At 45.6% G+C, this 24150-nt stretch overlaps 1 protein-coding gene across 2 annotated transcripts in view; it reads right to left on the bottom strand.

Moving 5' to 3' along the window:
- FRAS1 (Fraser extracellular matrix complex subunit 1) overlaps window positions 1-24150 on the bottom strand; it is a 408415-nt gene that overhangs the window by 46917 nt on the left and 337348 nt on the right. For both annotated transcript variants that reach the window (XM_084760406.1, XM_084760407.1), the window contains 11 exons: window positions 18794-18918; window positions 18415-18555; window positions 16618-16845; window positions 13573-13686; window positions 11314-11464; window positions 10165-10324; window positions 8353-8521; window positions 5973-6219; window positions 4204-4548; window positions 2090-2250; window positions 790-937 (listed from right to left, as the gene is read on the bottom strand). In XM_084760406.1, the coding sequence (XP_084616532.1) occupies window positions 790-937; window positions 2090-2250; window positions 4204-4548; window positions 5973-6219; window positions 8353-8521; window positions 10165-10324; window positions 11314-11464; window positions 13573-13686; window positions 16618-16845; window positions 18415-18555; window positions 18794-18918 (1989 nt within the window). The remainder of the gene's footprint in view (window positions 1-789; window positions 938-2089; window positions 2251-4203; window positions 4549-5972; window positions 6220-8352; window positions 8522-10164; window positions 10325-11313; window positions 11465-13572; window positions 13687-16617; window positions 16846-18414; window positions 18556-18793; window positions 18919-24150) is intronic.

Genomic DNA, 24150 nt, shown 5'->3' with positions numbered 1-24150 from the left:
TTAGGGGATTTTTCAACCCTGACTCTGTGTTCAGCCCCCAGGACTGGTGATAACTGTTCTTAAGTAGAAATTATGACTTGATCTTTGGCCTCTGGACCCATGTATAGATCTAGAATGTTCTGGATATTCTAATTTCTTTCACTCCTTCCTGAGAAGCAGCTTTCTTGCTCACTGTCACATACCTAGGTGACTGCATTTGATCACTAGTCACTTGGGCACACCGCCTTCACTCCTGCCAGTGTTACTTTCCTAAAAACGGCTCGCACCACTCCCTTCCCTATAACCACATGCTGCTTCCCTTCCAAAGCCCTTTGGCCAGGACATAAGGCCCCACAGGAGCTGACTCACTGCAACTTCCCGTCATGCCTCTACTTGCTTGCAGTCTTGCTCAAAGCAGAGGCCAGCATTCCAGTTCCCCAAATATGCATCTTTCAATATTTTACACTTGTATATACTTATCTCTCCATTTGTAGCAGGCTTTCCTTTATTATCTGTGGCTAAAGTCCTTTCACACCTGAAGTCTCCTTTATAAAACCTGCTATACCAGATACCAAACCTCTTGAGTATAAGGCCTAATGCTTACACATCTCTCTTCAGGGTATTGGCGACACGGATGCTTGTCTCCTCCACGTCTATGCAAGTGAACATGCATGCATGTGTACATGTGTATGTACACATACATATTTCATGAACGAAAACATGAATGATATACAATGTTACATGCATGAAAGTTAAGAAAAGTATAGAAAATGTGCTTTGAACCAGCAGCAGGCACTGCTGATCTCTTACCATCCTGGAATGTGTCGTTAATTGCAATGACAGCCTGGAAGGGTTTGGTCAGTTCGGCTCCTTGTGCTGAGCCAAGGAAAAGCACGAATGTCTCCAGTCCTTCAATCACGGGGTACTGCGTGTCATCCAAGATGGTCAAGGTGCAGTACTGGAGGGGAATTGAAGCAGACTTCAGAGAAGGCTCCACACCCAACATCTTATTTTATGGTTATAAAGTGAGTGGGCCTTTTTTCCTTTAAATCCACAACATAATCATCTCATTACCATTTTCTTATGGTTTCTATTCTAAACTTGCAGCATTGGATATTTACTGGTCAAAAGATCACTCATAGAGCTTTTAGGAGATCCTTTCATGAATTCATCCTCATATTTGCATGTGTGTGTGTGTGTGTGTGTGTGTGTGTGTGTGTGTGTGTGTACATGCCATGTACAAGTGTGAAAAGTGTGAAGGTGAAAGGACAATGTGCAAATGATGTTTCTTTCCTTCTACCACATGGGGCCTGGGAAGTCAAACTCACACCATCACTCACAGAGTGGAGGGCCATCTTGCCAACCTTCATTTGTATATATTTCTAAAGAAAGGAAGGACTGAAATGCTATAAAGGGCTTTTAACATTTTGAAGAGACTCAGAAACTAGGCAAAAACTACCCAACAACATTATGCAGAGAGGGTCTAAACCGCATGTCTCCAAGGGGCCCCTCCCCTTGGAGCTCAGGGAGCCGCGTGGAAGAGGAGCCAGAAAGATTGCAGGCGTCAGACAGGATGGAGGGCACCAGGTAGATACAGCCCACTGAATCAGCTAAACAGGGCACATGTGGGCTTGCAGAGATGGAAGCAGCAAGCACAGGGCCTGTGCGGGTCTACCTCAGGTCCTCTGTGTATCTGTTATGGCTGTAAGCTTGGTGTTTGTGGGACTCCTAAGAGTGGGAGCACGGCGTGTCTCTGACTCTGTTGCCTGCTCTTGGGACTCTTTCCTTCCTGTTTGGGTGCCGTGTCAGGCTTTGGTGTGAGGGCGTCTGCTTTGTCTTATCGTATCTTGTTTTGTTGTGTTTGGTTGTTGTTTCTTGGAGCCCAGCTCTTTTCTGATGGGAGAGGGAGGGGTTATGGAACCTGGGAAGGGCTGGGGAAGGGGAGGGGAGCTCGGAAGAGTGGAGGCAAAGGAAACTGTGGTCAGGATGCATTGCATGAGGGAAGACTCTATTTTCAAGAAAAACGAAAAAAGAAAGTAAGAAAGAAGGAAACTGCACTAGCAACGGTAAGACTGTTGACTCTGAGGTGCTTTGACTGCTGTGGGCTCACCTGTTCAGTGATACCTGGCCCAAATTCCACCTTCCTTGAGCTGGGGACATAGTCAACTCCTGGTGTGGCGGAAGCTGGGTCCGAGGGTCGCGTGGCACACCAGACAGACGTGAAGGTGGAAAGGTCAGTACCATGGCGGATAACCGGAATCTTCACTGTGCCTGAATCAGGGTAACAGAGATTTATTTATTTGATAATAGAGGTTTATAATGTTCAACCTTGAGCCAAAAAAAAAAAAAAATCAGAGTGCTTCCCAGAGCACTCTTCCCTCCCAGAGTAACTGAGTGGTGACCTTTCTACTCTGTCTAATCCAGCCCCAATAATGCTTCCCCTCCCCACAACAGTGCTGAGAAGTGTCACCACTGCCTTTTGGTGACACTAAGGTCAAGATGAGACTCCCAGGAGGGTCTCAAGTGGGGCAGCACTAACAAAACAGGCTGTGGGGAGAGCAGGTTTTGTATGCACCCTGGGGAAGACCTTCCCCCAAAGAAACATCTCTACCCTATTTAAGGAGAAGAACCCTGAGATGAAAGCCACAGGCAGAAAAGTCAGTAACAAGCTCAGGGACTCAGGGGGTCCGGGGATGCACATTCTTAATGGAATATTTTAACTGGGTTGATTTTCTTATTTTATCCAGCAGCACCCACATCGTTACTTAAACCATATAGGTTTATTATCTTAGGAACGAAGAAGTTCATCTTTTGGGCCACGGTGGCAGCATATGTGTAGTATCGTAAAGCTGTTTAATTCTTTGCATAGCCGCAGAGAAAAGTTGACGTGAGAGCCCCACTCAACACCATTTTCTTGTATTGAAGTAACGCACAGTCTTATCAGGGCCCTTGGTGCATAGTAAAGGTAACACCGTGCAACAGAAGGGCAAGCTTCCGATGCAGGTCTGCAACTGTGTTAGCTGCATACTCTTCTGTTTTGTTTTGTTTACACAAAGTTTTTTTTTTAAAGAGACTTATTTGGTTGTATTCATTTTAACTGTATGAATGTTTTGCCTACATGTATGTACATGCATCATATGCATGGTTGGTACTCATAAAGGCCAGAAGAGAGTGCTGGATGCCCTGGAACTGGAGCTTCCCAATGCATGCTGGGAACCAAACCCAGGTCCTGTATCAGAGCAGGAGTTCTCTTAAACCCTGAGCCACTCTAGCTGAATAAACTCTTGATGGTTTGGTTAACTTCTCTGGGCCTCAATCTGCTTGTATATCTAACATTATCTGATCCACTTAAGATTGAGTAAGAACACCCAAAGCATACATGGCATTGTGTTTGGCATTTAGTGTTAAAAAAAAATATTAATTCTGGGAACAAGAAAAATGGCTCAGTGGTTAATAGAGCTCACTGCTCACATGGAGGACCTTATGCCATCTCTGGCCTATGAAGGACCTGCATACCACACACATAGACACAGACACAGACACAGACACAGACACAGACACACACACACACACACACACACACACACACACACACACACACACACACACACACCTTTAAAAAGTGTTAGTTCCCAATGCAAACCCGTCAAAGAGGTAGAAGACCTTGATTTCAGCACAGTTGCTGTCTCCCTCTGCTAGCAGCACGTGACAGACTTCGAGACCCTTAAGAGCCACAAGAAGGAAGGAGCCTCAACTCTAGAGCGGCAAAGAGAAGATTCACCCCTGACTCCTTTGGGCTGACATATTAAACGAAAGGGCTCCATTGTGTTAAGACACTGAAACTTGGATGTTTGCTTCAGCAGCTACCAGTGTACGAAATAATGATCTACGTCCCCAATGAAGCATATTACTCCACTTCACAGGCCACAATGCTTAGTGCCGTAACATCCTCCTAGGCCACAAAGGCAGAACATGATGTTCCAAGCCAATGACCTCTCTGTGATTAACAGTGAGAGCAAGCCAAGTGGACAGAACTCTGTTTTCACCACCTAACGCTATTGGTCTTAATGCCTGGTGACATGCAATGACCAAGACCAACAATAGTGTCACTAAGGAATGACATTCCCCATGTCTTAAGGACATTGTCAAACATAAAATGGAACCAGAATTGGGATAAACGATCAGGAGATGCTTCATAGAAACTCAGAGAGTCTTCTCCATTACCTGCATCCTCACTGATGGTAAAAGCCGTGTTGCCCAGGGAAACAGTCGAGGCATCATTGGGACCACTAATGAGGACCTTAGCCGCTGCCAGCCTTCCAATGCGAGCATTGCCAGAGGGATCAGCCAGGGCTATCTCAAACTCCTCTTCCTCTTCGTACTCGCTGTCATCAATGACCATGACATCACATGTGGACATGGTGACACCGGGTCCGAATATCACACGACTCTCAGCAGACCTCCCTCTGGATTTAAAATCAGAACCTGATTCTAGCGCATAGAGACTGCTTCCCATGGCCGACTTAGGGACTGTATAGCAAATGGCAGAAACAGTGCTGCTTGAGTCTCCTGCAACGCACACGGAGAGAAAGGCCGTGCATGAGAACGAGAGCTTCCCAAACCCCAACGTTTCTAGTAACTTAATGAGCTTTTCCAGTCTGACACATTCCATCACTACTTCTGCTCAAACTCTGACAGGCAACCTTCCTGAACTGCAGTTTCTATTACACCCGTGGTATAAACCGCTTGAGGATTTAATATACCCCAGACACTTCCCCCAAATAACTTAAAATGGATTTCCTATTCTGTGAATTTTGTGCTCTGTTAATTCACAAGACTCATTGCCCGCCATCTAGGACCACAGCGGGCGGAGAGATAAGAGGCATATTTGGTACTTTAAGTAGCAAAGTAATTGTGTCCTGAAGGAAGTGAGATGAGCTCAGTTCACTGCCTTCCTGAAGAAACTTCTGTACTTTAGTTCCCCGAGAGAAACAAGCTTGTTTAAAAAAGGAAAGATGAAACAATACAAGCCAAGATAAAAAACAATATAAAAACACAAACGACTGTAGCTCATTAGTGTTACCACATCCCTTGGTGACAAGCTGCTGTAGGCCAGGTGTGGGGCTTGCCTGTCTTCCAAGTGGTAGTTACGAAGACCCTGTGCTCCCCAAAGCATTTATATCACTATTACCCAGTCAGCAGGTTCAGTGCCAAATCCTGACACCATCATTTACATCCATGTGGTCTTGAAAGGATTTCATCCCTACATATTTTAAAGTCGTTGGCATTGCACAGTCATGAACCCACATCTTTGTTTTGAATGTTCAGCCTTCATACATCATTCTTTACTTCCCAAAGAGGGTATATTTTTAATCGTAACCTTATACTTAACATCCAGGTAGGGAAATCTTTAAGTATATTTTCTGCCTTTCAAACCCTGAGATTTGCACAAATACAACTTTCCTCCTTGACCACAGTTGGTAAATATTTTATGGAGTGGGTGATTGATTAAAAAGACCAAGTTAATGAATAATTTGCAAGGCTAAATTTAACTAGTCTACACTTCCCCTTTAAGAATAAATGGAGCTCTAACTACATGCACTGAGAAGAGAGGCCTTCTGATAACGTCCCACTCAGGTGGACTCACCACTACAGTTGCTCTGGGATTCAGTCGGTTAATATATGAAAAAAAATATATACAAAGGAGTTAATGTGGAGCCTGAGCAGTCTGCACACAGAAGAGGCTCAGTGGGTGTTAGCTACAATCATAGCTCCTTGTCACCTGTGTCAACAACAGGAAGGATAGCAGGCTACCAAGAAGAGACTTGATACCCTATGCACATATAAAGGGGGAGGAGGTCCCCCTCAGTCACAGTCGTAGGGAAGGGGAGTAAGGGGAAAATGGGAGGGAGGGAGGAATGAGAGGATACAAGGGATGGGATAACCATTGAGATATAATATGAATAAAATAAAAAAATAAAATAAAAACAGACCTTTTCTTTCAATAGGTGCAAACAGAAACCCAGCGCTCTCGTTGACTCGGTAGGTCTTCTTATCAAACTCCAATGTGGGCTCATCCTCAGTGTCATTGATAATGACCTTCGCCTGGGTGACCTCTCCTAGCAGGGCATAGGCCGGCATGCTGAGTTCCACAGTGAAACTTTCTATATTTTCAAACACATCATCATCGTTGATGACGATGGTGCAGGACTTGGTGTCCTCTCGCTCATCGAACTGCACCTGTCAAAATAAATAAATAAATAAATAAACCAAAGGAGTTAAACTGCGAGTTACCTCAGCATCCCATCCCCTGGTTTAGTTCCTCAGGAGTATGTGAGAAAGAAATCACCCAACTCGAGTTGGCAAAGAACTGCATGAAACCGTTGGGCTCCTTCATCTCCAACACCTGTTGTCCTGGCCACGACACTCAGACATCTCTCCCTGCTCTTCATCTGAAACTGAGGCTGGTTTATTGTGTGGTGATATGGAAGGCAAAGAGACATCCTACTAACAGTGACTAGAGAAGTGGGTCACAATTATTGATGTTCTTTTTATTAATAACTATCATTTGATTGTATGTCAGTGCTCTTTCTAGTTTTGGGCAAGTTTGACCAGAAAGAACTCCAACTTTGGAGTATGAAGCTTGAGGTTCAGATGCTGATAACCTCTCAAGTAAGTTAAAGTTATGAAAGTTTGTGAGCATTGAGTATTTATGCAATTCATAATAAGAATTCTTCTACATTAGCTAGTATTAGGAAGACTAAAAAGAATAATATCACGAAAATATTAAGGTATTTTAAAGCACAACATAGATATATCCCTTGCCATGGCTATATTACATATATAATTAAAAATTAACAAAGAAATCTTGTTGCATTGAATAATTGAGTTTGAGTTCATAACATTTCACTTAAAATACTAGGCTAATTTGACCTTATATTTGGCTAAACCTTTTGCTATAAAATGGGCTAGGACTATAATATGAATGAATGTGGCAGGTACAATACAAAGAAGTTATGTTTTGTGCACATAACTGTCAATGTAACAAGAATTGCCCTGGTTATATCCTTGGCTAAAATAAGGAATGAATGCATGAAAAAGAAGAGGGAGAAGAAGACACAGAGACAAAGGCAGAAGAGGCACAAGGGATGAATATAATGAGGATAAACTGTTCAAATATAAAAAGGAATAGGCACTTGTCCAAACAGGAGGAGTGAGAAGTGGACTTGACCTCTTGTTTGTGCAAACTGAGGCCATTAAATAAATACAAAACCCAGTCGGAAGCCTCTAAGGAAGCCAGATCTGAGAAACACATAATTTGAATCAGTCACAATTAGTGCATACCTAATCAACTGATCAAATTGAGTTTCTGCTAATCTCTGTATTTGAAAATGCCCTCAAGAAAGCAAAGTGCTCATCAGATTTCTGCTTAAGATCTGGAACACGCTGACAGCCCTTTGTCTTTTCCTGGAAAATGTGGCCTCCCTTTGCTGAGGCCTCCTTCTCGTCTCTGTTCTACATTCTCATTGGACATAAAAGGCTTTCACTTAGTCTTGCTGATTCCTGAGCTCAGTGAAAGGACAAAGCCCACCGTGCTTCACAGAGATTTAACTTCTGAAATGAAATTGACTTGAAACAATGGAAGAAATGCCCATTAAACGCAAGCACTGTACCCTATAGGAGAAAAGGAGTTAATTATCCAGCCCTACCCCCTAACTCATGCTGAGTATGTGCTCTACCATGGACCACCCATACCCAACCTCCTGACTCCCCACTCTCCCGTTTCTTTCTCCTTATCACCCTGGAGGTAAAAGAGATGACCTGAAAATTTCCCTATAGCCTAGGGCTTAAGACATCTTATCCTCGACATGCCCAAGACAAAAATCCATACACTAAACTTCATCAAACTCTCTCTTCCTGGCCACCCTCTCAGAGCAAGGGGCAGTATCACCTTTGTCTGCCTTTTGGCCCTCTCTCCAACCCACTGCTCCCTCCTGTCAACTTTACTAGGTAAAGCCCCTATTTCATCATCTCTCGTCTAGTCTACACCAGGGACTTCCCAACTGCTTTGCTTTTATACTCTTCCCTACCTCCAGGTAAGGAAGAGAAGGGAGAGAAAGAACGAGGATACCAAGAGCTGAGCGAGAACATGATGCCTTACTGAGGTCTTGTCATGAAGTGCAAGCACCTAGAAGCCGGATGACAACTTAAGCCCCGGCAGACACTTCCGTGGACGTTAGCCAGACTCAAGAACAAAGTTCTATGAGAAGGGAATATAAGGCAATTTCCTGAGGAGGGTTCTGAGGGACAGGGAAATGTGTATGAAAGAGAGAGCACCACCTTGGCCTGTGACCATGCTTGAGGGACACCTACCTGGCCAGCGTACTCCATGTAGTCCTGCTGTCCAGGATGAGTGCTGAGCCTGGAGCTGGAGCTGGCTGTGCCTTGTTCGGTGCGACACAGGACGATGGCATATTGGTTCAGGTTCCCAGTCCTCTGCACGGTGACACTGACAGACCCCGCCTTCTCACTGACGTTATAGCTAGAGACACACCAAAGGTCAGGCTCTGGAACTCTGTCTTAGGGCTATGAAGAGACCACTTGCAGTGCTTACCTCTGTTGTTTGGTCACAGGAGGAGGGCATTTCAGAGGATGGGCAGTTACATAAATTGATCGAACGTGCTTACTTAAAAGTCACAGTGCCCACAAACAAGGATACTGGGGCTAAAGAGTGCCATCTACTCACTACGGAGGAGTCTAGAGTCACCCAGAACATTACATGGGAGCTACAAACTTCAGAACATGAAGAGGTGATGAGCAACCTCTCCTAAGAGAGCATATTAGAAGAGGCTAGGGGGCCCTTAAGGGTGAAATTGTGTGGAAGGTTGGTGGTGACTTGGCTTGGGTGGGAACTCGCTGAGCCACGTCTGAGAGGTGTGTGCCATTGAGCCAGGGTGGAGTCTGAGCTTGAGCCTAGAGAATCAGGATTTCGAGACAGAATTGTATGATATAGATGTATGGGCAGGGATCTCAGCCCAACATGGGCGTGGTCAAGAGGGTGCTTCTTCTGGTGATTTTAATCCATAGTGAGTAGGCTTGGAAAAGCCACAGGAGAGCAGCAGGGAAGTGGGCTTTGAATTTCGCCAATGAGGCAGTCACTCCATCTGTCCTATGTCTCATTGGTTTGAGTGTTTTAGGCAAAATGCCTCTGAGAGAGTGGACTCCACTGCCCAGTCACTGTGCCACTCAGTCCATTGTACTAGAGGTTGCCAACAAAAGGGGTCCCTTTTACTCGATGTATTTAGTTTTGGAAGTGATACAATCAAGAGGTAGTTAAAAGCTAATCTCTAAACACTGCATGCTTCATGGGTTGATCTAATTATCACGAGTAAGGCTAAGAGTGGGGAAGTTATACTCAGCGCCACCAGAAGCAAGCTCATTTGTCCTACCCACACCAGAACTGTCAAGAAGTTGATATTTTTGAATAGATAATCTCTGAAATGCTGATTAAAATTGCTCACTCAAGAATAATAACCCAAGCTATAGTTTAACTTAGAGAGACAGCACCGTGCCTGCCCCATCACCTTTACCAAACGACAACACCTGGTTTCCCTCTGTGACTCTCCAACGGATGAGGAAAACATCCGGAAGAGCCCACACACGTGATGTACAGTTCTATGAAAATCAAAGCAGCCTAGGGAAAGCACAGCCTGAAGGTCCCTTTTCTACTTTTCCTATCAATTCTACTGCGTTAGCTTCTGCAACTTGAGGATGGAAGCAAAGGTATTCAAGAGAAGCACTGAGGAGAATGATTAAGATTACTGGCATGAAAATTGTTTCCTCCTGCTTGCTAACTACATGTTTAAGGGCAAGGAACTTACCCTCTTCCTGTCTCTATTGCTTTGCTACTTCGGGGGGGGGGGTTGGGGACAAGAAGAGAATCTCATAATTTCCTAGTTGCAAGCAAGTAAGATGAATTAAGTTGAAAATACAGCATCATATCTGGTATATATAGATTATATCATTCAGTAAGTAATGGGGTTATTTTAATCACTGTTATCACCATCACTACCTTTATCATCAACAATAATGAGTGACTGGGACTGCCTACTACAGCAGTTCACCCCCATTTCCTCTCCTTGGTGAGTTTATTTCTCAACATGCAGTACACAATAAAAGTTGTACCTGGTGTATTGAAAGCTGATGAGAGACCACTGGATATGGAAGACATTGTCATTGACCACGTTGGGTTTACTGTCTTTCACCAGGAACTGAAAACTGTCCATCACTTTCTGGATCTTCTCCTCATGCAACACATAACGAATCAACCCCAAGTTCACATCCTCTGTGAGAAAAAAAAAAAAAAAGAGTCCCAGAATCCTCTATGAACCAATGTGAAAGTGTCAATATAAAGCTCATACTCCCAGACTAACATGTGAGTCTCGTCTTCTAGTGGGCTATAGGAACTGATTTCCAAATGATTCTAGTTTTAGAAGCAAAAATTTTGAAATTCATGTGCAAATACCCATCTTTATGTTAAGAAATCTCCTTTATGCTCTTGTAAAAAGAGGATCTCAGGGTCTGGAAAGAAAGCGCCCCAGAGTGCGTCTGTGGAGTGTTGGTGGCAAATTTGAAAGCTGACAGACAAGTCTTTGGCCTCATTCTCTATGCAGAGAAGTTGAAAGCAGCCTAAATTCGTCCAAAGATGGTGCTTTGGAAGGTAGGTGCTGATAAGAAAAGCTGGAGCTGACAGAAATGACCCAAATGTGGGATACGGCTCCACATGCTTGAGAACGGGGTAGAGAGGGCATACTGAGCACGTGTCTTAGGAAGCAGTGTTGCCTCGAACACCCATTCACACCCATCCCAAAGGGGAGGTGTGATAAGCTCTTCAGAGACTACAAGACAACTTGCTTTCTGTTACTCAAAAAGGAAAATATTTCCAACTTAGCCATGCGGACTCCAACTTCTGGGCTGAAGATGTTTAAAAAATAAATGCCACCACCCTTAGAGAATACAACAATAAACTTCTCAAGATGGCAAATCTTTCAGTCTGGCAGCCGCTCTGCTATTTGTCTTAAAAGAAAACCAAACAGTGCCACACATCCTTCCCAGAAAACGTAGATAAACCCAAAGGGCAGGAGGCATGGCGAAGGCGAGTTTCTCCGGTTCTGAGTGACAGAAAGGAAGAAACTCAGGAAGCGTGAGATGTGCAAGGTGGCTGGGTAGATACTAGGTGACTCTTTTGTAAACACGACTGGAAGTGGCTGCGGCAAAGATACGGGAGGGCAGCCTTTGAACGTGTCGCCCCTCTCTGGGTTCCTAAGAACCCACCCTGGGTGAAGGTGGCTGCAGCTCTGCCTGCTTGCAGCTTGTTCTCAACATAGCCGTGCATGGGGCCCACGGTGATCTCATAGACGAGCTGCGAGTCCTCTGTGTCTGGGTCCATGGTCAGCAGTTCCTTCTTGGTGATCACGTTGGTCGCCTGGAATAGAAAGGCATTACATTTAATTCCTGAGGTGGGAATTAAGCCAGGGCAAGACCCTCTGACTCAGATTTAATTCAGTTCCATGGTGATTTACCGAGGGCATTTACTGCACAGAAATCTGTTAGGCTGGGGGAGAGCTGAGAATGGAAACTATGCCAGCCTGTGCCCTGGAAGTGCTCACAAAGAAAGGCTCTGGCACGAGGTCAGTGGGGCAAGAGTTTGTGTGGAAATAAGGAGATTTCAGTTTGGCTTTGAGAGGGGATTGGGACTTGAGAGGAATGATATAATACAGAGAAAACGGCTAAAGCCTTATACTGTAGGAGAAAAACTGAAAATCCTGAAGTTGCTTAGAATACTCTATCCCCTGATATTGACCAAATGTACTAGCTAAACTTAACTCACTCTGTCAACACAGAGTGAGATAAGAAGTCCACGGAAAGAAAGAAGAAGTGGTGAGCAATACTATACGTTAGTGTGTTTAATCAGATGAGGGCAGAGAATTAGCTTTCAGATTTCATAAAGTAGAAGCCATTCGTGACTTTATTATACATGTATTTATGGAGACAGGGTCTCTTTATGTGATGTAGGCTGGTGTCTCACCGGAATCTTCTTACATCAGCGCACGTGCACGTGGAGGCCATGTCAGGTGTCTTCCTGATTGCTTTTCAATCTTGGTTTGGGACAGACCCTCTTGCTGAGCCTGAAGCAGTTAGGTTCAGCTGGCTTTCCAGTGAGCTCCAGGCATCTGCCTGCCTCTGAGCTTCCAGCACTGAGGTTCCATGCACGCACCAGCCTTTTCCGCCCACATGCTTGTGTGGGAAGTGCTTTGTTGACTGAGCCATTTCTTCAACCCCGATGCATTTATTTTAAGAGACTGTACTGTTCAATAGCTAAACTCACAGCTGTCTAATCAGCTCCACAAACATGAAAAAGCCACAGGCAGCCGGGCGTGGTGGCGCACACCTTTAATCTCAGCACTCAGGGAGGCAGAGGCAGGCGGATCTCTGTGAGTTCGAGGCCAGCCTGGTCTGCAAAGTGAGTCCAGGACAGCCAGGGCTCCACAAAGAAACCCTGGAGAGAGAGAGAGAGAGGGTGGGGGAGGGAGGGAGGGAGGGAGGGAGGGAGGGGGAGAGAGAGGGAGAGGGAGAGGGAGGGAGAGGGAGAGGGAGAGAGAGAGGGGGGGGGGGAGAGAGAGAGAGAAGAAAAAGGAAAGAAGGGGAAAAAAAGCCACAACACAGGGAGGCTATCAGTGACCAAAGTTCTGGAGTGGGAGGAAGAAATGTGCGCATGTTGAAGAGGACACAGGTTTCACAGGTTTGGTACTATTTGCTGCCACTTCAAAATGATGAGATGTACCTTAAAAGGACCCACTGGGAGCCAAGAGATGGAGGAAGAAAGCTCTGAAGTAGGATTCCTCTGAGGATGATCGCCTACAAGGATACCTGCTCCTTTCTTATCTAGGGCAAGCATTTAATGTTCCTTAAAGCCCTTTCTCCTCTTCTAGAAGTTAACAGTTTTAGCTGAGCACCTGCCCGCCCAGCTCGTGACACTACTCTCCAGCCTCTCGGGAAACATCTGCTCTCGTCTGACCAATTTCTTGCCACAAGAGTATAAGTGGAAATGACACATTCAATTTCTGTGTCTCTTGTTTAAAATGAAGCCCCTTACCCTGGGCTTCTTTTTTTTTTTAATCCTTTCTTTTAGGTGGGATACTGATGAATTTCTGATGAGACCCGGCTGTGTATTCAACACACAGGCACTCAGCGATGGGCGGCACCATCACAGCAAAGAACCTGCAGCAGTAAGGCATTAGGCCCGGCCCTGGCCCAACGGGTTCACACTGCATGTCGAGAAATAAAAATGACCCTCTCATTTGACCTGTTAATGTTTGGGGGAATCTTTTTGTAGGGTTCTATGGTTAGAGTGATCCAATGAGCTAACTGATCCTATTAATTTAGTCAGTGGAGAATTCTAACCAAATGTTTGGAAAGCCAGGTCACGAGAGTGGCGGTGAGCAGCTCTCCTGCTCTCACGTGGCTTCCTGATGAGGGCTTAGCCCAGCCTGAGCGTTGAGCAGTGGATACGGCAGGTGGGGTAGGACCTACCTTGCCATCCATATACTCCAGCCACTGGAGCCCCAGGTTGGTGACGATTCTAGGGGTGCCATCATCCACCGGAAGGATGTCCACTAGAAACTGCTGAGGTGCTGCCGTCATGACCTGCAGCGGAGGCAGAAAAACACTCACCCTTGACACTGGACTTTCCCAGGCACTGATCCTAAAAAGCTTCAACCCCTGAACTCTGTGCACACGTCAGAGACAAGGTACAGCTAACTTCCACCTCTTACCACAACTGGCATGAGGCCTCATGGAGAGCGGTTATGGACAGCGTGAGTCCAACATGGACACAGAAACAAAAGGCGAGGGCGTCTCTGTTCAACTTCATCCACTGCAACACGTGTGTGTGTGTGTGTGTGTGTGTGTGTGTGTGTGTGTGTGTACATGTGTGTGTGTACATGTGTATGTGCATGCATGTGCATATGTGTGAGTGAATGTATGTGTGTATGTGTGTGTGTGTATTATTATGGGGTCATGCAACATTACTTAGGCTGGCCTTGAACTTCTGAGCTCAAATAACCCTCCTGACACAACCTCTTGCTTAGCTGGCACTACTAGTATAGTCCCATTGTGGCTTGCTACACTTAGTCTTTTTTAGTGGATGCCACATGCTAGATTTGGGATAACTATCTCATGCTTTCTCTCATGTAAGGGTCTATATCTTAATTTATGTGAGTGACATGGAAGTACAAAGGGGACCATGAGAGGAGACGATAGATCTAACGGGAAGGGAGACTAAGAGGGGACAATGGAATATCTGTTAGTCACGTGAAAGCAGAAGGCAGAACCTTTGAGGAAGAAGGGGACCAGCAAGAGGGAGGAAGGCAGGCCGGCCAGTGGGGACCACGAAAAGGAACAAAGCAGAAAGACACATACATATGAAAATGCTGAAAAGCAAACACTTTGTATATTAATCTTAAAAATTAACTACAAAAAGTGCCCTTGCCTAAGATGAAACAATACACAAATTCTTTTCCTCTCAATATCTTGTGTTAAAGTTTTCACGAGAGCCTGGCAAACAGCATCATTAAGATGTTAGTGCTGAAGGCTCCAGGTGAGATCAGCTTAGACAGGGAAGCCGGCTTCTAAGCACAGAGTTTTCCTGTTCCTTTTCTCTTCTGTTTTTTGTTCTTGTTTGTTTTAAGGATAGTGCTCTCTCAGTGGGTAAGAGGCAGAAGGAATCAAGAATAAAAGCATCTATGGGAATGAGTGGTGAAAGGGAATTAGCACTGTAATTCCATCCACAGAGAAACAGACACCTGGATATAGACTGTGTACAAGAGTCCTCACTGGCCCCGAGTGTGTGCCAGCTGCAACACAGGGCAGTGAGAAGCTAGCTTTTAAGTCTCCTACAACTCACCTTCTGCACCATTTCCATTTTTTAAAATGACACAGTCCCTCAGAAGGCTTGCTCCAACCATTAGGTTTCAAGAGGGGTAGCCATTGCTGATATAGCTTGATTTATTTTTCTCCTTTGAAAGTCAAGCTAACAGTGAGCGGCTACTGCCAGAAAGGACAAAGTGATAGCCTGCCAGGCGATGCCACAGAACAGATAGAGCAGACGCAGAGAAGGCAGAGGAATCCCAAGAGCCACCAGTGCATGTGATGACCAGCTGATGATGACCTTCTGTGTCTCTAAAGGACACAGGATGATCTTCCCTCCAGGAACATAGCCATCCATCAACAGCATAGGACAGAAACTCGCCAGGACTGAGAAAGACCTTTCTGCCGTCCTGGAGGCACTCAGGCTGTGAGCACACTGTTCACCATCACTGCTTCTGTAGAGCCAGACACAGAAGCATGGGGTGTGGGGGTGTCCCATGCCCACCCACACCAGAGATACTGTCACTCCAGGGATGGTTTATGGAATGGTGGTGTGCTGTTAAGGAAGAAAGTGTCAGGCGAGTGGTACACAAGGCAGTGACTAAGGAGTCTGAACATTCACATCATTTGTATGCATGTGTGTGTGTGTATGTGTGTGTGTGTGTGTGTGTGTGTGTGTGTGTGTGTGTGTGTGTGTATGTGTGTGCATGTGCATGTAGAGCCCAGAAAGTGTTGCTCCTCAGAGACTTATGTTTGAGGCACAGTCTCTCCCTGGAACCTGGGGATTGCTAAATAGAATAGGTTTGCTCCAGGGCTGTGATTACAAACACACACCACCATGCCCAGCCTTTTACATTGGTTGTGCAAACTGAACGCAGATTCTCGCAAACACATAGCATATACTTTCAAAATGAACGATCTTCCCAGCTCCTCCTTCCTGTGTCTCAGAGGGAGTAAACCTGGGAAGCTGTTCAACCTTAACAGCGAGGAACCTTATAGAATACACAGGCTCGTCATAAAATGATAATGATGAAGACAGATGTAGCTAGAGATGCTTTGGTGTCTCTGTGGGCCTGCCACAGGTTAGAAGACCTTATGTATATTAGGAGGAGATGTACTACCTCCATTTTATAATAGGAAAGCTGAGGATTTTAAAAGGAACATGACTTACAAAGTCACTGAGCCAGTAAGTGGCAGGGCCAGGACTCAAACTGTTATTTCCTGTGCACAAAAGCCACTATAAATCCTCCAAGAGTGAGTGGCTCTGGTTGGAGAGAGAGAAAGAGAAAGAGAAAGATGAGAGAGAGAGAGAGAGAGAGAGAGAGAGAGAGAGAGAGAGAGGGAGGGAGGGAGAATACAGAGCCATGTAAAATAGAAATACCAGATGGAAGAAAAAGTAAAAATAATAAAGAGTAACATTAATGACCACCTTGTCTTACTGGGGGCTCACTAGTTACCAGCAGTGTCAAACACTTTAACAGGATTTTATCCTTTGGTATTCAGATAAAGCGCCAAAATCTGGCACTCATTATTGTGCCCATTTTATAGATGAGAAACCAAGACAAGAGAAATTACTCACTCAGGGCCAATGCACTTAGTTTTTTTTTTTTTTTAAACAGAGTAAGAACTCAGTATTATGCTACATCCAACAGTCCCCACGTGGCCTCTGGCGTGCCCCGCTAGGACTCCTCCTCCACCATCGGCCCTTACCTCTTTCCCTCCTTCCTCGATGATAAAGAATGGATTGGTCCCGTCAGAAACAGTGAAGGTAAATCGGTCTTTGAGGGAGTTGCTGCCGTCGTGGCTGTAGCTGACACGGTTCTGGTAGACGTCTTCCATAGTGAAGGAGGAGGCGAGGTGGAAATGCTGCCCCCTGGTAGTTTTCTCAATGGTGCCGTGACGTGGGGGCTGAACAATGGTGAACGTGATAGACTCAGCCTGCCACGAAGAGAAACGCAAAAGGCAAGTTCATAGAGTGAGTGGTGGCCAGGAGCTGGGAAGAGGAAACATCAAATACAGCCTGGGTTTGCTCTGTAGACACCAACAATGCTAGTGAGAGAAATGACCCTCTCTCTCTACTATAGCTGGACTTGCATCTTAGAGCCTTCCTCTGAACACCGAGCGTTCACATTTGCTCTCCTCACGCCTCAGGGTGCAGGCTGCACTAGAGGGAAATGGGAAGGCTGCGGCTTCCTATTCTCTTTGTTCCTTGGTCCCTAGACCCCAGCCTCCTGGCTTTAGGATCTAAGGGCACCTGAGAACGGTCAGCACTCTGCCTCCTCTGCTTGGAGAGTGAATTTTCCCAGGTACCTGGATAGCTCTCTCTAATGCTCCGATGGATGTCTCTGATGAGACAGCACCTTGAGGACACTCTGATCACCCATTCTGTCTAAAAGAGCACGCTTGTCAACCCTGATCTCCTTTAACACTGACCTTGTTGGATCCTTCCTTCTTTCCTTCCCTCATCTTCCTTCTTCTTCCCCTCCTCCCTCCCTCCTTCCCTCTCTCCCTCCCTCTTTCTTTCACTCCCTCCCTTTCCTGTCTCTTACTCCAATCAAGGATCAAAGCTTAAAAACTCCTGGCACCTTTTCTGTTTTCTTCGCAGCTACGCCTTTCGCATCTAGAGAAGAGTCCTACTACCCAGGAGGCAATGAGGAGCCAATGAAAGCACGGCTATGGGAAGGAAGCCAGGCACAGAGAAGAGGTTACACAGGCCTAATAGGTAAGAAGAGCGGTGAGCTCTGTGCAGGCCCAGTCAAGTCAACAGGCTAAATGCTTAACCTGGGCAACATCTTGAGAGGAAAGCTCCCAAGCTCCCATGTGCCTTGTGGCACAAAGCCTCATCTTGGGGTTTGCTCAAACTGCGATGATCAATCACCAGGAAAAAAACAGTCTTGGTTTGCAAGAGATTAAAAAAAAAAAATGGAAGAGAGGTGCCAAGGGGTAAAAATGCCCATTCACTTAAAGACAACTGCTTCGGGTACAGTGCCATCTATCTTTTTTTTTCTTCACATTTTCTTAATTAGTGATTTATTCATTTTTTTAATAATTTAATTAACTTATTCAGATTACATCTCAATTGTTACCCCATCACTTGTATCCTCCCGTTCCTCCCTCCCTCCCGCTTTCACCCTATTCCCCTCCCTTAGGTCTAAGACTGAGGGGGACCTCCTCCCTACTATATGATCATAGGCCATCAAGTCTCATCTTGGTAGCCTGCTTATTCTTTCTCTGAGTGACATCAGGCCTCCCCACCACGGGGAAGTGGTCAAATATGGGGCACCAGGGAAGAATAAGGGAGATAATGGATATATTGAGGCGTTCTGGATGAATTAAAAAAAAAACACTGTGATCTCCACTTTGATTTTTCCCAGGACGCCAAGGTGTCTTCCGCTTTTACATCTTTAGGGGGCCTCGCAGCACTGGTACAACTCTCAGGATGCACCCCGAAGCAGCATCTGCCACCAGCTCTGCTTCTCAGCCTGAGAGCCCAGGGGAGCCTCTTACCTCTGTGTCCACATCCACTGCCTTCAGCTCAAACTCCGTGATGGTCTTCCTCACGCCCTCTTGTACACGCACACCCCGGTTCTGCACGAGGGGCAGCGAATCATCCACAGGCCGAATAGTGATGTGGAAGGTCTGCGTCACCTAGAACGGCAACGGGTGGGGTTGGGTGGCCCTGTCCCCAGTACTACCTTCTCCTCGGCCCTGGACATGCCTGACAACGCTCAAGGGACCCTGAAGCGAGTCTTCGTGGGCTCACGGCCACGGCCGTCAGGGGCTGCTCCTGTGTTGTGGCTGAGATGATCTCGTATCTCCAGTCTGTCTGCCCACTCCTCTCAATAGGAATCAACACCCGCTCAAGGAGGGAGCGTGGGCCGCTTACCTCGTGCACGCCGTCTGACAGCACGAAGCCGAAGGCGTCTGACTGCTTCCCAGCCTCGCGAGAATGGACATACTGAACACTTTGTGAAGTCAGGTCGGCTTGAGTAAAGGAACTAATCTGGACGCCTAATGAGAGGAGAAGAGAGATGTGAAAACGCTGGCCAGCCCTCCAGGCCAGGGAGAGATCAGTGTCAATTGTGGAATCTTCTGCATCTTACACATGTAAGGCTGATGCTCTGTTTTTGAGACCTTGTGCAGTTTGCGGACTGTTTTTTCTATAACAGCATGTGTTCTCTGGCGGTGTACGTTAACTTGATTACCAAGGCTTTTTGACTGCCATGGCAACAGCAGGTGTTCAATAAACACTCCTCTCCTCTCTTGCCTAATTTTCAGTGTTGTGTGCCTGCTTTGACCACTGCCGTTCTGAGGTCCTGACTGCACACAGTCTGTCTGCAGGCCTGAGGAATCATCTTGGCCTACGTGATTTCACTCAGTATCTATCAAGGTCACTTTCAACTCTCCAGTCTGTCTGTGATCCTAGCTTCTCTTATGCTATTTTAGCCAGGCAGGTAGTAATAGGATTTACTGCAGGACTTTGGGGTTTGAACAATCATCCTATATCAAACTGAAAATGACCTAGAAAACAGCATTCTTTAACAACATGACATAGAAAAAGAAATCATCATTTAAAAACACATAAAAATTTAAGCAAATTTTAAATAATGACGTCATTCTTCAAATATACATTGCCTCTGTTTTTAAATGCCCAAAATTTAGCAAAAACAGTCTAGAATCATTGTTTGTATCTTAGGGCTACAGGATTTACACTCAAGCATCAATTAAGAATAAGATGTATTGGACTGAAATAGTACTTGGGAGGCAGAGGCCAGAAGATCAGGAGTTCAAGGTCATCCTTACCAACATAGTGACTTTCAGGCCAGCCTTAACTATATTAGAAAAAAAAAAAGGTTGAAATAAAGGTGGGGGTGTAGCTCAGTGGCATCTACCTAGCATGAACAAGGCTCTGTGTCCGGCACCAGAGGATAAAGAAAGTGAGAGATGAGATTAAAGGCCATCCTTTCTGGTTCTGGGCAGTGAGACACAGATCTAGTTAATTTAGCCTTTTATTCTGGCCTTGACATTCCTTTTGCTGCTTTCTAAAAAAATATTATTTTTCACTGTTAATTCTGGTAAAATCAGTTTTATTTTATAATAGATTCCACTCTGACTGCTATCCATGTAAGTGTGCTGTCAGTACCACAGGCTTTGTCTTTAAGAGAAAAAAAAAAAAAGATCAACTGACACAGCTTCCATTTGCGTCTTTATCATCTGAGATTTGTCACCCAGATGCAAGAGCCTTCTGACTACTGGGGCATTAATTTTCTGATGAGGCATTTTATATTTCTGTACTTGCTACATCAGTTCTTGACAGGGAAGAAATGCAGCTCCCGGTTTTGCAGCTTTGTCTTGTGGCTGGACAGAAATCCACACCATTCTTTAAAAATTTAATAACTTCAGGGGTTGGCAAAATGGCTCAGTAGCTTAGCACAGTGCTGTACACGTATGAGGGTCTGAGTTTGGGCGCCCATCGCTCATGTGAGAGTCGGGCATGGTGGCACATATTTATTTATACCTAGGGTAGAGAGGTGTGAGGACGGCGGGTCACTGGCACCCACTGACAGCTCACTGGAGGTAGTCTAGCCAACTGAATCGGTGGGCGCATGGTTCAATGAGACCATCTCAAGAGTGATCAAGGAAGACCCTTGACCTCTGGGTCTGCACACATATGCAGGAAAGAGTACCTGCATGTATGTGCATACACTGGAACAAGTATATATACCTCACAGACGTATACACAGACCAAATGTAATAACTTCCGATGGGCTCTGCTGAGAAACTAAAGGCTCTTCTCCCTCTTGGGGATCCATTTTTCACAGCCCATGTGAAAATACACGTTCAGACCCTCATGGCCACCCAGCTCAGTGAGCCTTTATACATCTAAGCCTGACGACGACGACGATGATGATGATGATGAAGACGATGATGATGATGGAGTATGGATTATTCTGCTTGGGAATTAGTCTCTGGGCTTGAGCCTTCTCTCTTTTTCTTGTAAAATAGTTTTATTAGGTTTACTAACAGATCATTTTAACATCTCATTGTTAGAACTGGTACACATTTGACGTATACGATTCCATAAACCTCAGGTTTCCAATGGGACTACATAAAAGTAGTGAGCATGTCCCTTCTTCCAAAAGCACCGACACTGACATTTCCTAGCCCTCCCGTTTTCATTTCTACTTCGTCCTCAACTCCAAGTCATCATGAATTTCTCCTGTTGCTACACTTGAGCTGGTGTTTTTCTCCCTGCCTTCTGTTGTACGTGGCTTCCTTCATTTAGCCTAGTTATGCTGAAGTTTAGCACTCATTGATAGTTTATTTCTAGGCCACAAACGTGGCACAGCTGGTAAAGTGTCTGTTGTATACCATGAGGAACCGGGTTTGTATCGTCATGGTGTAAAAACCAGGTACAGTGACACGCATGAAGAACCCAAGAGCTGAAGAGTTGAGGACTGGACATAGGAAGATTCCTGAAGCCCACTGACTGGCCAGCCTACCGGAACTGATGATGAACTCCAGGGTTATAAGGGACCTTACTAAGGTGGAAAGTGCTTGAGGAAGATACTTGCACATACCCACACATACACGTTACCAATTCTACCCCTCACAAAATATCCATTCTTCTTAATTCCACCAGGCGAATATATCACAAAATTTGTTTATGTATGCACCCACTGATGGGTGGTTGGGTTAAATCTCTAGCAGCGGGACATTCTGACCACATGCTAAGCATGTGTTTAGGAAACCACCACAAACATGCCTTCCCAAGGCAACAGAGCCTCGTCCTATTCTTACAAGCAGAAAACTATTTCCCGCTTGCTTAGTGATGTGGCACTTAGCTAGTATCAGCTCTGAGAGGTCAGAATACCTCCATTTACAATAAATTATGATCCTGGTAATACAATTACTAATGTAATTAAGAAGCTATGTCATTTATCTAAGGTCACATGGCTAGAAGAGGGAAATGCTAGGGCTGGTACGCAAGAGAATTCGGTTCTAAAGCTGAGGTCTTCCAGTCCATACTGTAAAAGTCATCTAGACAACTTGGATTTTACCCTTATTCATAAAATTTTCAGGATTAAAGTAATATGTGCCTACTAAAGAATAAATATTACATATTATTTATTTTATATTCTTATATATGCTATATATATATAAAAATATATATAATATATATAAAGAAAAAGCAGGAATCACACACATCATTCATATGTCTACCACCAAAATAGTACCATGATAATATATCTTATGCCCTTCAAATATACTTCATGGATCATAGCCTCCTTTTCTTAAAATATTCTTTAAAGGATACCTGTACTTACGTGGCAGAGAGCAAAGAACTGTGGGTAGAACATGACCTTCCAGAAGATGAGGATTTGTGTGAGCCTGTGTGCACTAGGGAGAAGCACACCTGTGCTTCTCCATAATATGCATTTAGAACGGTACCTGACAGAGCATGGCCACTTCAGCAGTGTCCGTCAGACACACTTTGTTCAGCCACCATCGCTCACATCTAGCAGAGTGTACTGAGCAGATCTCGCCCTCTGCACACCCCTTCTTTTTTACAAGTTTAGCCTTTTTTAATTGGGTTTTGGAAGAGGCTGGTTACTCATTTGTCAGCAAGCACAGTCCCCTCCTGGCTGTCACAGCAGGTGGCTGTTGTTTGAAATACTTGAAGGCTTTTAATCCCACTGAAGGTGTTTTCAGTCACCAGGCTTCTGGTTAAACTATGTATCTGGCAGTATGACAAGAGACCCATATTAACCCTGTCAGTTTTTCCAATTCCCCGGGCAGGGCCCACACATTAGAGAAAGCCTGGTCCAGGTCAGGGAAGTGGGTGGAGAAAACTGTCTTTGGGGAAATTGCCTTCTTAAAGGGATGTTAGGTGATGCTGTGGCTGCCTGCCATGCGGTGAGCCCAGCAGCTAGCTGTGCTGGGTGAGGGATATGGGGATCTCCCTACGTCTCTGCTTCAGGGTTCCTCCACAGTATCTCAGTGTGGGCTCAACTGTGTCTCCCCTCACTTTAAATCACGTGTTGAAATCTGAACTCTTAGTGCTGCAAGTTAGTCCTTTCTCTGAAGACAGGGTCCAGACAGGTGCAGTTAGATAGCAAGAGGCTCCTGCCTTCCGGTTCAGTGGCTAACATCAGAAAAAGGGAAGCAAGTCAGGGCACAGAAAGATCCTCAGGGTGTGGGTGTGTGGGGTGAGCAGCCATTTACAAGACAAGGAGAGAAACCTACACAGATCCTTCCCTCCCAACAACCCAGCCCTACCCACACCCTGGCCTCCAAAACTGGGAGAAAAGAAGCTCTTGTTGTTAACACTATGCGGCCTGTGGCACCACAAAGCCAGACACACCAACACCTCTCCTCTTGGAGAGCCCAGCTAGGAACAGGTGCATCCGGCCACAGCATGAGAGGCTGGCATAGAGAGCCCAGCCAGGTTAGGAAAGCATCTCTTCTGAGGAGCCGCTCTCAAATGACTTCACTCTCTCACTGCAGAGTCTCCATCCCCCTGGGCTTCCTCTGGCTTCTGTCATGTTCTTGATACAGCTCCTGAGACACAGGCGAATGTATTCAATGTACAGAACACGAACACACACACACACACACACACACACACACACACACACACACACACACACACTCAAATGTGCTGGTATTGAGAACCCCAAGAGGACATGTTATAGTTTGAGTGTTGTCTTCTTTCGGATCTTTATTGCTGTGACTAAACACCACGAGAAAGAGCAACACAGCGAGGGAAAGGTTTACTTTACCTTGTAGATCAGCCCATCATAAGGAGAAGCCACGGCAGGAACCTGCAGGTGGGACTGAGCAGGGGTCACAGGGGGACATGGCTTACTGGCTCCCTCTGTCAGCTTTCTTACTCCACCGAGGAGCACAGGCCCAGAAGTGGCACCATCCCTGGCAGACTAGGCCTTCCCACATCCGTCATGTTATCAAGAGTATGACCCACGGGCCAATCTAGTGGGGCATTTCCTCAACCAAGGCTCCCTCTCCTGAAACGACTCTAGCTCATGTCAAACAGACAGGACTCTAACCAGGACAACTCTGAGTCCCCAGAGGCTCAGGCACTGGAAGCTTGGTCCCCCATGTGAAGGTGTTAGAAAGTGTGGAGCCTTTTATGAGGACGTCGGATCGCTGGAGGTGCAATGCTTGGTAGAGATTCTTGCTGGTCTTGTGGAGCGAGCCGGTTCCTGTAAGAGTGCGCTATTA

This window comes from Acomys minous, assembly GCF_964271855.1.
Source record: "Acomys minous genome assembly, chromosome: 15".
In the NCBI taxonomy this organism is placed as follows: Eukaryota; Metazoa; Chordata; class Mammalia; order Rodentia; family Muridae; genus Acomys; species Acomys minous.
The sequence above is the reverse complement of the archived record's forward strand: the minus strand, read 5'-3'. Positions and strand labels throughout refer to the sequence as shown.